The sequence below is a fragment of the Hakea prostrata genome, chromosome 10 (genome assembly GCF_041222555.1).
Source record: "Hakea prostrata isolate BN-2017 chromosome 10, UWA_Hpros_2, whole genome shotgun sequence".
Lineage (NCBI taxonomy): Eukaryota > Viridiplantae > Streptophyta > Magnoliopsida > Proteales > Proteaceae > Hakea > Hakea prostrata.
The window spans coordinates 234,582-250,591 of record NC_142609.1 but is presented as its reverse complement, the minus strand read 5'-3'; the positions used below and the strand labels follow the sequence as shown (position 1 = coordinate 250,591).

The 16,010-nt window shown below is 35.7% G+C and overlaps 1 protein-coding gene across 1 annotated transcript; it reads left to right on the top strand.

Moving 5' to 3' along the window:
• Nucleotides 1-803: 803 nt before the first annotated feature.
• On the top strand, nucleotides 804-14,561 carry LOC149001261 (transcription factor Pur-alpha 1-like). The gene is made up of 5 exons (XM_089136480.1): nucleotides 804-1,572; nucleotides 1,684-1,731; nucleotides 13,182-13,322; nucleotides 13,400-13,642; nucleotides 14,134-14,561. Exons 1-5 carry the CDS (start codon nucleotides 1,318-1,320, stop codon nucleotides 14,284-14,286), a joined length of 840 nt encoding a protein of 279 aa, XP_088992606.1. The 5' UTR covers nucleotides 804-1,317; the 3' UTR covers nucleotides 14,287-14,561.
• The last annotated feature ends 1,449 nt before the right edge of the window (nucleotides 14,562-16,010 follow it).

Here is a 16,010-nt window from a genome sequence, read left to right as displayed (position 1 = left end):
GAATATATAAGTTTAGATTAAAATTCAACTCAAAGAAGAAAAAAAGTTAAAATTTGTAAATTACACAAATAAAACAATATATTTGCAAACACCGCACTATTACTAGTGTGTGTGTCTATATATATATATATATATATATATATATATATATATATATAGGTAGTACTTTACCACCAAATTCTCAACCACGTCATATTCACAAGCATTATTTGAATGAATTGAATAATAGCATAAACATATGATATTAAATTACATTTTATTTGTGCAAAGTTTCACACAATTCATAAAAAGATATTCGATGTTTATAATAACAAGAATTTTAATTTAAATACACAATACATGATAATGTATTCATTATTTGTCAACGACAAGAATGATCTCCATATGTCCAAGAAATGTCCAAGAGGGTAAACAAACTACAAACACCCTAAAAACATAAAGACTAAGTAAGATTTAAGTTGAAAATCTAACTAAGCATCAAACGAACCCAACTTACGCTCTCGAAAAAAAAAATTTAATTCACTAGAGCTTTTGGTCCGCAGTGGTGTGCAGGCCACGCTCTCGAAAAGAAAACCCGCTTCCATGAATAATTTACCGAAATAGCCAATGCATGGTTGGTTGAGTGGTAAAGATCCATACTTCTCAATGGAAAGGTCATGGGTTGGACCATTGTGGCCGACATTTTATTTTTCAGTATTAAAAAAAAAGCACTAGTGCAAAAAAATAATAATAATAATAATTTACCGAAATAGGGGGAAGCCTGGAAAAATGTAAACGGTAACAACGTTCTCTAGCAAGTCCCTCAAACCAGAATCCTTTCGTATACCAGTTGGTTGGGAGCGTAAAACCGCGATTTGTTAGGGAGGAAGGCGTTAAAAGCAACATGACGATTGGACTGGGTCAAACGCCATGGCTCACCTCCGAAACCCTAACCCTAATCTGCAGAAGCAGCGGCGGCAGCAGCGACAGTCCCAGAAGAATAACGAAGATGACCACCAAAACGGTCTCATACTTGTCCAGATCTCCTAGTTCATTAGGTTTTCCTTTTCTTCTCCTACTTGCCTGCTTTCTGTAAATTATATTAGACTGGATGGTGATTAGAACCTCCTGCTGATGATGATGATAATGATGAAGCTTCCGGTTACTTAGTTTCTCAGAACTCTGATTAATTTTGTACGGGCTTCAGGATTTGGAGCCGTGCCGGTAGAACTGCTTCACCAATAGAACTGGAACTAGAATCTTAGAGTTGAGGAGTAGGCTCTATTCGCTTCTCTTTTATTTAGAAAGGGAAGAAGAAATAATAAGAGGAAGAATACCATGGAAGGAAATTCTGGTGGAAACGACGTTGAGTTGCTCTCCAAAACGCTTCAGGTGGAGCACAAACTTTTTTATTTTGATCTGAAGGAGAACCCTCGAGGTCGGTATTTGAAGATTTCTGAGAAGACTTCCGTTAACAGGTCGACTATCATTGTTCCTGTAAATGGCATTTCTTGGTTCCTTGATCTCTTCAATTACTATGTCAATTCCGGTGAACAGGAGGCGTTTAGCAAGGAACTGCAACTCGACACTAAAGTATGTCTTTTTTTAGATTCTCTTCTTTCTTCGTTGAGCTCTTTTTTTTCTTTCTCTGAGTTTCTCAAATGGCTATAGATCTTTAATTATTTGGTAACGGTTGATGGTCAGGTATTTTACTTTGACATTGGTGAGAATAGAAGGGGTCGCTTTTTAAAGGTGAATTCCCGTCAGCTAGTTTTGTTTCTTCTCATTGCTCAGTTTTTCTTTCTTTTTGTCTCGTTTGGGTGGTATTTTTCGGTTTCTCTAATGAAGATTGGATTGTGACTAATTATTTGGAATTTTGTTTCTTTTCAAAATTTTATTTCAGTTACTATTTGATTATTTGTTGTTTTGTGTGTGTGTTTCTTTTTTTTTTTTTTTGGTGGTGGCTTGGGGAGGGAATTCTGTATGCTGAGGATGAATTGAAGCAGTGAGCAAAATAATAATGTAACAATAGTAACGATTCTAATTGGTCTGATTTGGATTTATGCCTTTTTATGAATGCCAATGGCTTGCATAAATCTCTTGAGAATCAATGCAGTTTTGTAGTTTATCACCCTCCGATTATTACCTAGATAGCTAAAATGAAACTGTAGTTTATCACCCTCCGATTATTACCTAGATAGCTAAAATGCCACACTTTGTATTTTGCTTGCTGTTCTGGTGGTAAGAATTTCTCATTGGAAATTCAAGTCTGTAAAAGTTTATTTTAGTTTTAGCTTAATCAACTAGAAAGGCTATTCATGGACGTGAAGAAACGTTTTTGAATCTCACTTTTAACTGCATTTGCGGAGTTTAATAGTAGATATTCCACCTCAAAAATGAAAAGGAAAAAAGAAGAGGAAGAGAAAGATGCTGTAAAGATATTGTTAAGGTCAAAGCATCGTAAAACCTTTGGTTGTGATCACTTGATCGGAGAGGTGGAGATGGATTCTTATAACTGTGGAGGGTTTACTCTCTCAATATGCAATTGAAGTTATGGAGAGCAATTTAATCCTCCATAATTTGGTAGAATGGCTCCCTATGGAGAATAGGATCCTTCCTAGGGAAGAATCTTCCCATAAGGAAATAAATGTCCTTTTTCAAGGGGTTCATTTTAGGATTTCTGTAATGTTTTTTGTTTTTCAGGTCAATGGAAATACTCTTTTAAAGTTTTAATTGACTCTATTTATAGTCTAGTTTAATGTTTGAGTCAGTTAAGTCACCTAGTAGGCTAAGGATTGAGCTAGGCCTTTCCTTTCTAGTATAAGAGTCTGTTGTTGAGTTCGTTATGTTGGTTGTAATAGGGCAAGTATTAAAAACAAATTGTCAAATTAAATTTTGATTTTTTTAATAGCTGCTAGTGGAGGAGCAATGACATAGCATGGTTGTGTAAACCACCATCTTCTCTTTTCTTCCTCCCAAGAGCATCTTCTATCACTGAACCTGTTGTTCTTTGGTAAATTGTAATTTGAATCATCCCCACCCCCAAATTTTCTTCTAAATCCTTTTAACTCCCCCAATCTAGCATCCTGCTTTTCATTGTAGTTTTCCACAAATCCCAACTCATTCTAACACCTCCATAGGCTAGATCTATTGTTAGGATCCTTTTATAGTCTGTCCACTACATGTCCCATGACCTGCAATGTTCTATCAAGCCTGACGTTCCATCCCATCATAAAAACGTAGGTTTCTAATTTCATGATTCTACAATTACTTTGCACCCAGCCACCAAAACCCTTCCATATCTTGAACACACAACTCCTCCAGCTGCTTGACTTTGATCCAAAGCTGGCCCACATTAGACCAGTAGAAGCCCTTAAAATTTCATGTTCATCCCTAACCTGCTAATTCCATAAAAGCCTAATTACTTTTAGTCCAAACATCCAAGCATCACGATATCTTGACCACATGCTCACTATATCCTCTTAACAAAACCATTCTCGTTTGGTTGTGTTCTGACCAGCCATAATCCTAGAGTTTCATCTTCTCGATCGTGCAATTTGAATCAGGCAGGCTCCTTCTTTGTATTGGTACATCCCTTGGCCTCAATTGAACGCCTTATGCTACTCTCGCATGTTTTTCATGAGTAGGGGCATCTTCTCCACGATCATCTCATAATGCCAGAAACTCTCATCGAGTATGGTCAATTGTGCTCTCCTTCCTCCTAATGATAAAGAACCCTTCCAGTTAAACCATTGCCCTAATGCAAACATGCTCTTAAGGCCAGTCTTCCTACTCTCAAAGCTCTACAGTGCTATCCAATTGGTAGCAAATTTGGTTATGCCTGGCCTCACTAAGTCACCTTGACACTTGTCCCTCATCATTTTTAATGCATGTGTGGTTATAGATGAAGGTGCTAACTTGTCGGGCTTGCTCCACAGTCTTCTTCACAAGCTTGACATTTCTGATGTCCTTTAGCATTAATTAAATGCAATGAGCAGCACATTGAGTCCAAAAGTGCCTATATTTGTCCATCCATCAAGGCATCAATACAAAGTTATAAAGTGTACATGTAGTGTAAATATATGTATTTAAAAATGAAAATTAGTACTAGAAGTAGGGGCATGTTTTGATACCTGGGGTTCCCCTACATCTTCAATATAGTTTCTTCTAGTTGGAGCCTTTATTAGTCACAATTTGGATCACATCCTCCATTCCAACCTCCTTCACCTCTTGCTTTAATAATTTATAAATGTATTTTGCATCCTTCTTCTCACCGGATGTATTTACTGACTCGAGGAACATTGTCCTCCCATCACAATTCAACATGAAATTGATGATGGACTGTCTAGTGGGACTAGTTCAACCATCAACCATCATAGTCACTCCAAAATAAGCCCATATGGACTTTAATCCATTAATATACTCATTTAACTCCTCCTTATGCTTATGCAAATAGACATTATAAATCTCATATGGAGTGGGTCCCTGTACACCACTCCTAGCCCTACCTATCTCCTCAATCATATCCCTATAGCAGAGCCTTTGGGCTATATCTGCTTGAATACTATGGTAATAAGCCCATATGGAGAAAGTCATCTCCACTTTCTCCTTTACACTTCCCCATAAGTGCTTCAACTTTCTATGTTTTTGCTCAAGCCTCCTAAATAGGGTTGGTTCATTGCGAAAAATCTCCAGATCTGAATCTGTAGGATGTGCTGATGAAGCTTGACCCCTTGTTGGGGCCCGTTGGATAGGAACCTCCTACCTCACACTCTAACTCCTCCTCATAGCGACTTAGGAGCTGCCTGTGCCTCCTATACCTACTGGCTCTCTAAAGGACCCACAACCCATAGACCTCTGTTGCCTCCTTATGTCATCAACCCTCTGCTGCTCCCTACTCATCATCATTGCACTCTTGATCTATTCGGCCTTTGGGTCGGGGTCACATCCATACTCTTCTGGCTCCTATAGATTATAATCCTTGGGCTCTCGAAGGTCATTGAGGCATGCATCCTTGAACTCCTCCCTTTGTGTTATCTTCTCTTTCCTCTTTTGATTTTCACCACTTATGTATGAGGCGATTGCCTTCTCGACCTCTGAGGGCACTTTGGCACCCTACTACATCCTTTTTTCCACTAGCTTCATGTACATTCAATCTAGTGGCCCCATCCTATTTGTTTCTTGCAGTAATTACACTCACTCTTCCTCCTATCAGCTGTCAGTGGTCTCCTGTGGCCAAGCTATGTCTGTCATATTTGAAAGAGAGTGTATGATACAAGAAATACACATGAAGTATCTTGAAAAGCTCCACAATTTGCTTAAAAATTTACATACATGCTTATAATAATAACCTCCTATTTTTAAATATTAAAAGAAGTATTTTTTTAAATATTTAAATAATTTAAAAATTGTATAAAATACACACTAATTATCTTAAAAAGCTCCACAACATGCTCCAAAAATTGCATACATACTTCCATTAAAACCCTCCTATTTTAAATTTAAAACAAAATTTTATTTTTTTTAATATTTAAATATTTTTTAAATTTAAAATTATTTAAATATACTAAAAATGTAGTTAATAGTAAAAAATTTGATTCAACACTATCACAGAAATATGGTGTCTCAACTCTCACATACATTAATTTGAAGCTTATACATCTACCATACATATACATTTTTTGCAATATACATAATTTACAAAATAATTTTTAATAACAGAAAAATAAAAAATAGTAGGAAGAACCAAAAATTAATTTTGATTCTACAAATTCATAGATCAACACTCTAAAGTAAACATACTTAAATTTGGAAGCAATTCAAGAAGATTTAAGGCACAAACAAAACAAAAATAAAAAAGAAGATTTACATTAATTTGAAGCTCATTCATCTACTATACATATACATTTTTAGCAATATACATAATTTACAAAATAAATTTTAATAACAGAAAAATAAAAAATAGGAGGAAGAATCAAAAATAAATTTTGATACTATAAATTCATAGATCAACATTTTAAAGTAAACATACTTAAATTTGGAAGAAATTTAAGAAGATTTAAGGCACAAACAAAACAAAAATAAAAAAATGAGGAAGTTGGTTACTCGCCTTGCAAGATTTGAGAAAATCCACAAATGGAAGACCCAATCTAGTGTTTGAATGAAATGGAGTTCTAGAAATTAGGCGTAATAGGGATAGAATCCAAGAGAAATAAAAGAAAATTGAAAATAGGTCGAAATATGAGTGGCTTATTGACCGAAATCACGATACCTGTGAAATAACGCAGGTATCGATCGTGATTTTATAACATGTTTTGTATCATTTCGGCCCAATACCGAAAGATACGAAATTTTGTGTCGTATTGACCAAAATTTCGTATTAGTTCGGTCGAAATGCAAAACATTTCGGATGCCTAACCTTGTGTTTCGTTTCGTTTTTGAAAAATGTAGACATTTCGACCGAAATTGTCGCAATTTCGGTCGAATTTTCTTCTATGGTGACACATAGGATAAATTGAAGCATTAGGTTAATAGGATAGTGTTTATTAGCTTTTTCTTTTGGTCAAAGTGTTCTCTTCATACCTCTAAAAGTATATTAAAAAGCATTTAGCGGTAGCCAAAATGAATGAACATATATTCAATTTTAAACCTTGAATTTAGGAAAATGGTTTTTTTGGCTTGTGTGTGTTTGTTTGTGTGTGTTTTACACACTTATAGTGTGCAAATCGATTACTTTATTTCCTATGATTGAGGTAGACCAGATATATAACTAATTAAGTAAATTTAAAAGGAAGAAATAAAAAAAGTATATCAAGAGGTATCTAGGGATTATCTAAATTAATCAAGGACCGTAGTTTTGGTTTTGAGGCGGGTTTCGACCTGTCCAAAAACCAAAATTTCCATATTTGACCAAATTTTCGGTTGAAACCTAGTACTTTTCGAGCTAAGTTTCGGGGCTTATATGGCCTCCATTTCATTTGATTTCTTTCTTCCTACCTACTTAAAGCATAATAAACACAATGGAACTAGTAGTTAGCGGAAAAAAAATCACTGGAAAGTTATAATCTAATTATACTAACAAATGACTAGTTCCGAGAAGTACAAAATGTATTGCATACATGTATAGAAACATCAACATACATGAATTGTATGGTAAAATGATTACATATACAAGTCAAAAAAATACAATGACCAACTATCAACTGCAACGTCCCAAAAAAAAACTATCAACTGCAATGTCCCAGACTTTAGTTCCATGTTGAGTGCTTGCGTGGAAGTACTCCGAGTGCTAGATGAAAGTTGGCCATGGCATTTTGCCTATAAAGTTATCCAAAAACTAAGACATTGCGTTTTTGTCGGTGGAATCATCCAAATAATGTAGATATCCCATCGTGGGAACTTTTTCCTGCTTAGATAAATTTCTTGCATTTTCCCCCAAGTTACAACGAGTTTTGACAAATGAGTTATCGATTTAGGGTGAAATAGAAGTTGAAATCACAAAATCCAGCCAAAAATGGTTTGGGGGCCAAAACTTGGTGGAAGCTGTTGAAACTTGTGAAATTCGGTGGGACTTTTGACCGTTTCGATCAAAACTTGGTACTTTTTTGACTCCACCTAGGTTTCTTGTCTTTTTTTTTTCAAAAGCCAAAATTTCGATGGTTTTGATCGAAATGTGTACCATGAAATTAATTAATATATATCTCCATTTTTTTACCTAGAATTAAGGGAAAGGGGATTTTGTGGTTACAAATTATCTAAAGATTTGGACCTCAAACTGGTGGGGATGATTAACATATACTAAAAATTGAAATTAAAATTAAATTAGGAGAGAATTGCAATGCATTTGGTTTACATGTTTTTCAAAATGTTATTCTTCATAATCATGGTTCTCTAATTAAAAACCATTTGGTTTTCAAGAATCTAATTCTTAAACAAATCAGCTTGAGTCTTTTTCTACACATGATTTGTGAAAATGACGATTTCTTCTTGCCAAAAAAAGTCATGGTTTATGATGTCCCCAAAGAATCTCATACTATCCAAACTTGTGAGGGAGAATCAAAATAAATAATTTAAAAAATATTGCAATTTAAAATTTTATTTTAAAAACCATAGTTAGAAGAATTAATTTTAAAAACCAAAATTTAGAAATAGTTCTGTCACCCCAAAATAGAGGCCTTAATGCATTGGCACCCCTTTTTAAGTTTTAAAAGCACGCACCTCCTTTTCTGTTACAATGGTTAGTATTAAAGACAAATTGCTATTATACCATCCTCTTATGACACCCCAAAATAGAGACCTTAATGCAATGACACCCCCTTTTAAAAGTTTTAAAAGCACACACCCCCTTTTCTGTTAGAATGGTTAGTATTAAAGACAAAAATGCCATTATGCCATCCTCTTATCTTTTTTCTTCATCAAGTTTTTCTTATATTCGTGAAGATGGAGATCAGACGGGTTGGAGGGCTCAGATGTGTTTGATTTCAGGTTCTTATTCTGTGCATAAAGTATATAGAACAATGGGGAGTCAAGCGTTGAAGAACAACCTGGCTTCAAGATTCGAGGTTCAGATTGAGTCTTCATCACTTTTGGCCATTTAACAAGCTGCTGACAAGCAAGCCAAGGCATCCACTCTACTATTCCACTGGAAACCGGAAAACCAATCTCTTTCTTGACACATCGATTTCTTCAAAACCCTACTGCATCACTGTCCATTACAACCCATCATAACCATCCCGTTAGCAATCAACAACCTGAAATTAGCCATCGGTCTTGCTCTCACCGCCATTCCCCTGTTATCCTCCTAGCTGTAGATTCTCGTGGATCCAATGGAAATAATGTGGGGACTTCTAACTTGATCCTAATCTTGGATTTAAACCATTGTTATGGATAAAGTTGCAGAGAAAGATTTTGTTGAGTTTACAGCAGAGAAATTGAGTGAAAATCAAATTTGGAAAGATAATTAGAAAAAAAAATTAAAAACTAAAAAAAATAAATTTAAAGTTGGGGGATTAGATAAAAAAAATAGTGAAATTTTGAAACAAGTTTTAAAACCAAATTTGAGAATAGAAAAAATAAAGAAAAGAAATGGAAAAATAGATTTTAAACATTGAAATTGGAATTATAAAACCAAAATGGGGGAAATGAATTAAAATTAATTAGAAAAATAAGCCAAAAGACCTGAATTAGAAAAATATATTCATGACTTGCTTCCTCCATGAAAATCTTTTTAAATCCTGTGATAGTCTTCCTTGGAAGAATCGCTTGACAAGATTATGGTAATCAAACAGTTTTTAGGAAGAATCATATGACAATTTGAATAACCAAACAGTTTTGACATGATTCTTGAGAATATCTTTCTCAGAATTGTGTTCTTTTAAAGCAGCATTCTTTAGAATTACAAAAAATCAAACGAACAATGTTAGTGATTGTCAAATAATTATGAATTCTCAAAATGAGATTGTAATTAATATTAATTATTGTTATATTATAAAACAAAATTGGAATTTTGGACATTAATTATTTATTTATACAAATTGGATGATTAACGAAATGGAAATATAGCCATGTCCTTTGAGGTAATGCTTTTATGTTGTACATCAACTGACCTCATCAGTGTTCAGCCCAATCTTGTCTCACTGATCAAAATCATGTAGGGCAAACCAACTTAGTATTGAACAGCTTCTTATGCTTCGCAATCTCTTGGAGAAGTTGCGACCGTTGCATTATTCGTATCTCTTAACCTTGATTATATAGGTGCGTTTGGTTCCAGAAGCTTGATTTTCCCCCCAGTCAATGGAAGCTAGTCAAGAATTGCCAAAGGTAGATTCTATGGTTCCTCTAAAAGGTAGATTCTATGGTTCCTCTAAATTTGTCTAAAGCTTCTATTGTTTGAGAAAGCCCCCAACGTAAATAACATCATGTTGGATATTTTTCCCCATAGTACTTGTTCATAATACACTTTATTTGAAGTTTTGGGATGGGTGGAGACAAGTTGAATACATCCTTCTTTGTTCAAATTAGTGAACTCATTGTTCTGATCTTTGTGTACATTTCCCACTACTTTTGAGGGGAAATTTGGACCAGTAAATTTTTTGTCCTGACAACCCCCTGGGGGGGGTTGGGAAGGAGCTTTACGATGTCTTTTAATATGTACTGAGAATTATGATTGTCGTTCAATTTAGGAAGAATCAGAAAATATGAGGTGATCTAGCAGTGGCCCCTATAATATATGCTTTGTCCTAATTTGGTATTGACCTTTGACCTGAGGCATTTGAGTGCAGCATTGAGGAGGGAAAAAAAAATACAGAGTAGAAGGATTAAAAGACCAGGGGGTAGATTAGAAGGGACTTGGTGACTTAAGATTATTGAGACAAGAAATGAATAGCCTAGTCTTGACAATATATATAGAATTGAATGTTGGTTCAACCATTTAGTTGGGAAAAAGCTTTATTTGGATTATTTTACTTTCTTTTGTCATTGGAGTGGATTCTGTTTTGCACATTTCTTAGTTTTGGATAAATCTGCTATCCTTGATTCACCAAGTTTTGCCTTAAGTTCTGGTTACCTCATTTCCCTGAGGAATATTCAGGGCTTGTAAAATTTATTCAAGCCCACTCTGTTCAAGGTCATTCTTGATTTATGCATGTTTTTTCTTACCTTTCCCAAGATCATATTTGTTCACCCATGGAGAAAATAATTTGTAATTTAAAATTAAAACCACTGTTTTCACCATGAACTTAAGGGGGCAGCTAGGTTGTATGGACTACTGATTGTCAAGAATTGGTTTTTATTGCCAGGAAGACTGAAAGTCATTTGAAAGTCTATAAGGTCTGCTTACCTCATTTCCCAGAGGAATATCCAGGGCTTGTAAAATTTATTCAAGCCCACTCTGTTCGAGGTCATACTTGATTTATGCATGTTTTTTCTTACCTCTCCCAAGATCATATTAGTTCACCCATGGAGAAAATCATTTGTAATTTAAAATTATAACCACTGTTTTCACCATGAACTTAAGGGGGCGGCTAGGTTGTTTGGACTACTGATTGCCAAGAATTGGTTTTTATTGCCAGGAAGACTGAAAGTCATTTGAAAGTCTTTAAAAGAGTCAAATATTCCACCTGGTTTGAATGTCCCAATTGTTCAGATCATTCAAACCAGTTGTCTGGGCCGTCAGAGGCCTTGGGAAATGAATGTTATATGGATGGTGTTGTTTCAGAAAGCGTGCTGTTAGAGTGAATCAACCTGAAGATCATGAATTTCACGTACTGAAGCCTTATTATTACAAACCCAACTATACTTTTCATTTATGATTTATGACTTATGACTTTTAATACTTCCCTTACCCTCAGTGTATTGTAACTAATACAAGTACTCTTCCTACTGATAGAACTTTTGGATTATGAACCATTTAATGCAAGCCAAAGCCATCCGACATGATGTCTGGTTTTTGAAACGTTGCCTGAAATTCTCTACTACAAATATGGGGACTCAATTGCTCAATTTCTCACCAAATTAGGGTTGAGTTTGAGTCATACTCATTTGGAATACCTGCTTGTGCAAGATGGTCATCTACTTTGGGGAAGGTCGTGACTCGTGAAGTATCCTATTAGACGGTGGGTAAATCTTTAGATTTAAGTCTATTCACCACGAAAGAAGAAAGCCAATTGATCTGTATTGAAGATTAATTATGGGTTTGTATTGACTGTAAAAGGTTTTAGGGACTTTGATACTCTTAGTAAAGCAAACTCTGACCTGATAAAATCTTAGTGTTTTACTATTTTTCCCAAAATCGTTTTCTTAGTTTTTAAAGAGGTTATGTCTCACTCTCTGCTGAGTTTCAGATTCGGAATGCAAAAAAATCCAGGCTTAGGTTAATTGATTGGATTTTGATACGGACTTTGTTTCTGCGTGGTTGGTTCTAACAGACTCACTGTTCTCTTGAATGTTGAGAACTTATACTGGGTGGCTGAAGGAGGCACCTATTGGTTTGTGTTTTCGTATATTTTTAAAATTTTGTTGTGTGAGGTTCCAAGTGTAATTTGGTATTTTGGTATTTTCCTTTTGATTTCTGTGGTGTTGGAGTTCCAGCTATTCCTTACTAGCTTATTCTATGCTTGGTTAATTTTGTCAACTTATATTTTCTTGAAGTTTTCATTTTTAAGAGAAAATTACATATACACCTGGGTTTGCAAATTATTACGTTTACACCTGGAATCTTTTCTGTTACAAACACCCCCCTATACCCAACTCTAGTTTTGAATGGAAAAGGACACATTTGCCCTGGCTGAATCTTCATGTAAGTGAAAATTTTGAAAAAGATAATACTTGAAATCAGTGGTTATTGCTCTTCGCTCTCCTCTCTTCTTTTGCTTTTCTTTGAAAGTTGAAAAGGCTAAAGAAGGCTAGTATGGGAATTTTGAAAATTTAGTAGATTTTGAGTCAGAACTTTAACCCCATTACTCTTAACACCAGGGGTGCTGTTGATATATAATTTGAAGCATAGGTAGTGTAAATGTAATGAAAGAAACTCGGGATGTAAACGAATTAGTTTGCAAACCCATGGGGTGTATACGTGATTTGTGTCTGTTTTTTAATTTATATATATTTCATGCTGCAAGTCTAAAGTTGGTTCTGCTTCCTAAATGTCACTTATTTTCGGGGTCTTTTTGTTCCCTTTTTGCTGTTTTCGGGAGGAGGATTCTAAGTTCATTTTGTGGTCTTTACCTTGATGTTCTTCCTTCCTGAGAGTATTGAATTTTTTATAGGATGACCTTAAGATCTTGTAAGTTCACTATGATGACGTGACATCAGGTTTGGAATGGGATTCATTTCCAATATAAATTTCTTAGATTTCTCTCTGTTGTCCATCTATCGCTCACTGTCATTTACTTTATCTTCATTTTACTGAATGATGGAGATTTCAGTTTACTTACATTTAATCGAATGGAGTCTTAAATATGCCACCACACTAGTTGACTTTTTGAATGATGTACCATTCTCCTCTCCCCCCCCCCCCCCCCCAAAAAAAAAAAAAAAAAAAAAAAAAAAAACAAAATAACACCCACTGCAAACAACCAAACCACAGCCAAATAATTAAAAAAATAAAAATAGCACCGTAGCTTGGACCATGTATTTACATATTAAAATAAGCTTGATGTGGAGGGCCCTTCTTTGGAAATTCAACAACTCATGTTTTGGTTCAGGTAGCAGAAGCATCAGTGAATAGGAACCGCAGTACAATCATTGTTCCAGCAGGAAGTGCCCAGGATGAAGGATGGGCTGCTTTCCGTAACATTTTAGCTGAGATCAATGAGGCTTCTAGGCTTTTCACCCTACCTAATCAGGTATGTATTCATGATCAACAATTGATTTCCTCTTAGTCACTTAAATGACTCTCATGGGTTCTCTTTTGTTGAAACAGCAAAGTTCTGAACCTTCAGAACGACTTGTCGGCCTTTCTGATGACGTTGGTGCAGGATTCATAGCTGGTCATAGTACTCAACCTGCTTCGGTATCTGAATTAAATATAGAACGACCAGTTGAATTGCCTTCACAGGATGAAATCGGTAGCCTGGGGGTTTCAAAGGTGATTAGAGCCGATCAGAAGAGATTCTTCTTCGATCTCGGAAGCAACAATAGGGGTCACTTCTTGAGAATATCGGAGGTAAATTTAATGGTTTCAATTCTGTCGTTCTTGCTGATTGGGTTGGCTTTTACATCATTATGGCTTCATTTGGTTGCAATGGAAATTAAAGGGAAAGAAAATGAAAATTTTGTATACTTAGAGAAAGGAACTTAGATTATTACCTCATGTGGCCGCAAGTCCAAGTAATTCGATATATTGTTACCAAATTTTTAACTTGCTTGCTATATCAGTGACTTTAAATAACCTGATCAGTTATTCCCTTATAACTTTAAATGATCCCATTCGAGTTATCAAATTTTACTTTGCTTTGCATCTGAGTCCTTTTAGTTTATAAAGTGAAAATGTTATCATCACCAACTACCTTTTGAAATTTAATTGATCACTTGCGGACAAAAAGTTTATTTTTCTAGGTTTTGCCTTTGTAATTCCCATTGCAACCAAATTTTGCTTGCTGGATTTGGTTCTCTGAGTGAGCTTAGGGTTTCATCCATCTTGTGTCACAATTGTAGGTGGCAGGAGCTGATCGCTCTTCTATCATTCTCCCCTTATCTGGGCTGAAACAATTCCATGAAATGGTTGGTCATTTTGTGGAGATCACAAAAGATCGACTTGAAGAGATGACAGGTGCAAATGTTCGGACGGTGGAACCAACACAGAGGTGAATCTGATGATTCCGATTGGCGAAGCAAACGCTTACTAAGTGTTGCAAATGTCAGAACCATTTGAATTAGGTTTGGGCGTGATGTTGCATATTGTTAGTATTGTTATCGTTAATTCTCTAATTCAGGTCTGTGAAAATAAACCAATTTTCTGTGTCGGTGATCTTTTGGAAATCGACATTGGGGTTGTTTGTCAAATGCTTGTTTCCAATCAAATAATAATGGGAAACCCAACCCTGTATTGAGTAATTAGTAGACATCTGCATTCTTTAGTGAAACCGTTGCTAGTGCTATATACACATCTTCAGCTGCATCTTCTAGTATTGGTCACACCAATCGTGTTCTTTCCCCCGCCGTGTTCAGTTCTCTATTGGCTACTGCTACTCTGCGTAGCAGTTGTTTGTTTGGTGAAAGATATTTTTCTGAAGCTTTCATTTCGGTTCCTTCCAATTTTGCTCGTCCACGGTTTTTTATATTATTAGCTTGTTTTATGTGACGTTTTCATTCATTCTGTAGAGACCAAAAGATCGTGTAAGACTATTTTTTACATATGTTTCTGGGCTGAGATATTGTTCTTTCTTTGTAAATGAAGATATTTCTTGATTGGCTGACGACTATCTGAAATATTATGAACAAGGGGGGCGTAGGCGTAGGCGTAGGCGTAGGGTGGGAGAGCTAGGTAAAAGTGGGGGTTTGCGAGCAGGGTGGGGTGGTCTTGGGGGACATTGAGATCATGGTATCTTGTTTTCAGACTATGTCGAAACTTCTTTTTAAGACTATCATCATCACTAAATGCATCCTAGTGATCGAATCTAATCTAATATTATTTTTTATGCTTTCTCCACCACAAGCTATGCGTGCAAAGACTTCATTCGCTACTCCATAGTCCCTCCTCATCAACTATATCTTTTGAAACATACTGTAGATGAAGGAAATTTTCCCTAGATTTTATAACATTTAAGACCCCTGCCCGTTCTTCGCTGATCCCTTTCTATCCCGTTCAGTTCACTGAGATTGCCTGCCTCATCATCCAATTTTTTAAACCTTTGCGAGTCGTCAATTAGAGAGTTCTGGCATCCTTCAATCTTGAGGCATCGAAGAAAACTAGAGTATGTGTTTTTTGGGTAGAAGACTAGAGTTGAGATGCCATGACGAAAACATTATTTTCTCGTTGTTCGTAGAGTTGTTTCTTCCAACTTGAAAACCTCGAATTATTTTCACCCTGTCCCAGTTGTTCGAAAAGATGATATTCTGTGTCTTCGTCCTGCTTTTTGAATCAACTCAAACTACTCGGGGACACCACATTTGGATTCGTCTAGTTGGAATTGGGGCAACCCTTACTGGCAAGTGGCAGTTAACTTGTGAGTTGTGAGGCTGTGAACATGCATATATAGGTAGGTGCTAGCAAAGAAGTTCGCTTCTCAACCTTGAAAACATCATCATCGATTTACTCAACGAAGCTTTAGGCACAGTCTCGAGCTGGTGGAGGATCATGATTCATGGATAGAGGAAACATCACCCACACATTTAAATGATTTAAATGATTGAAATGATTGAAATGATTGAAATGATGGATTTTGTAGTAGGAGAGCTTAGTGGGAGCTTATATGATGATTAATGTTGTTTTTATAATTAAATGTAAAAATTGATTTTGGGATGGATGTTTTCGTGCATACGTTAGATTGTATTTGAATTGTTGGTACGATTGTTCCAAATGGTGGTTTTAC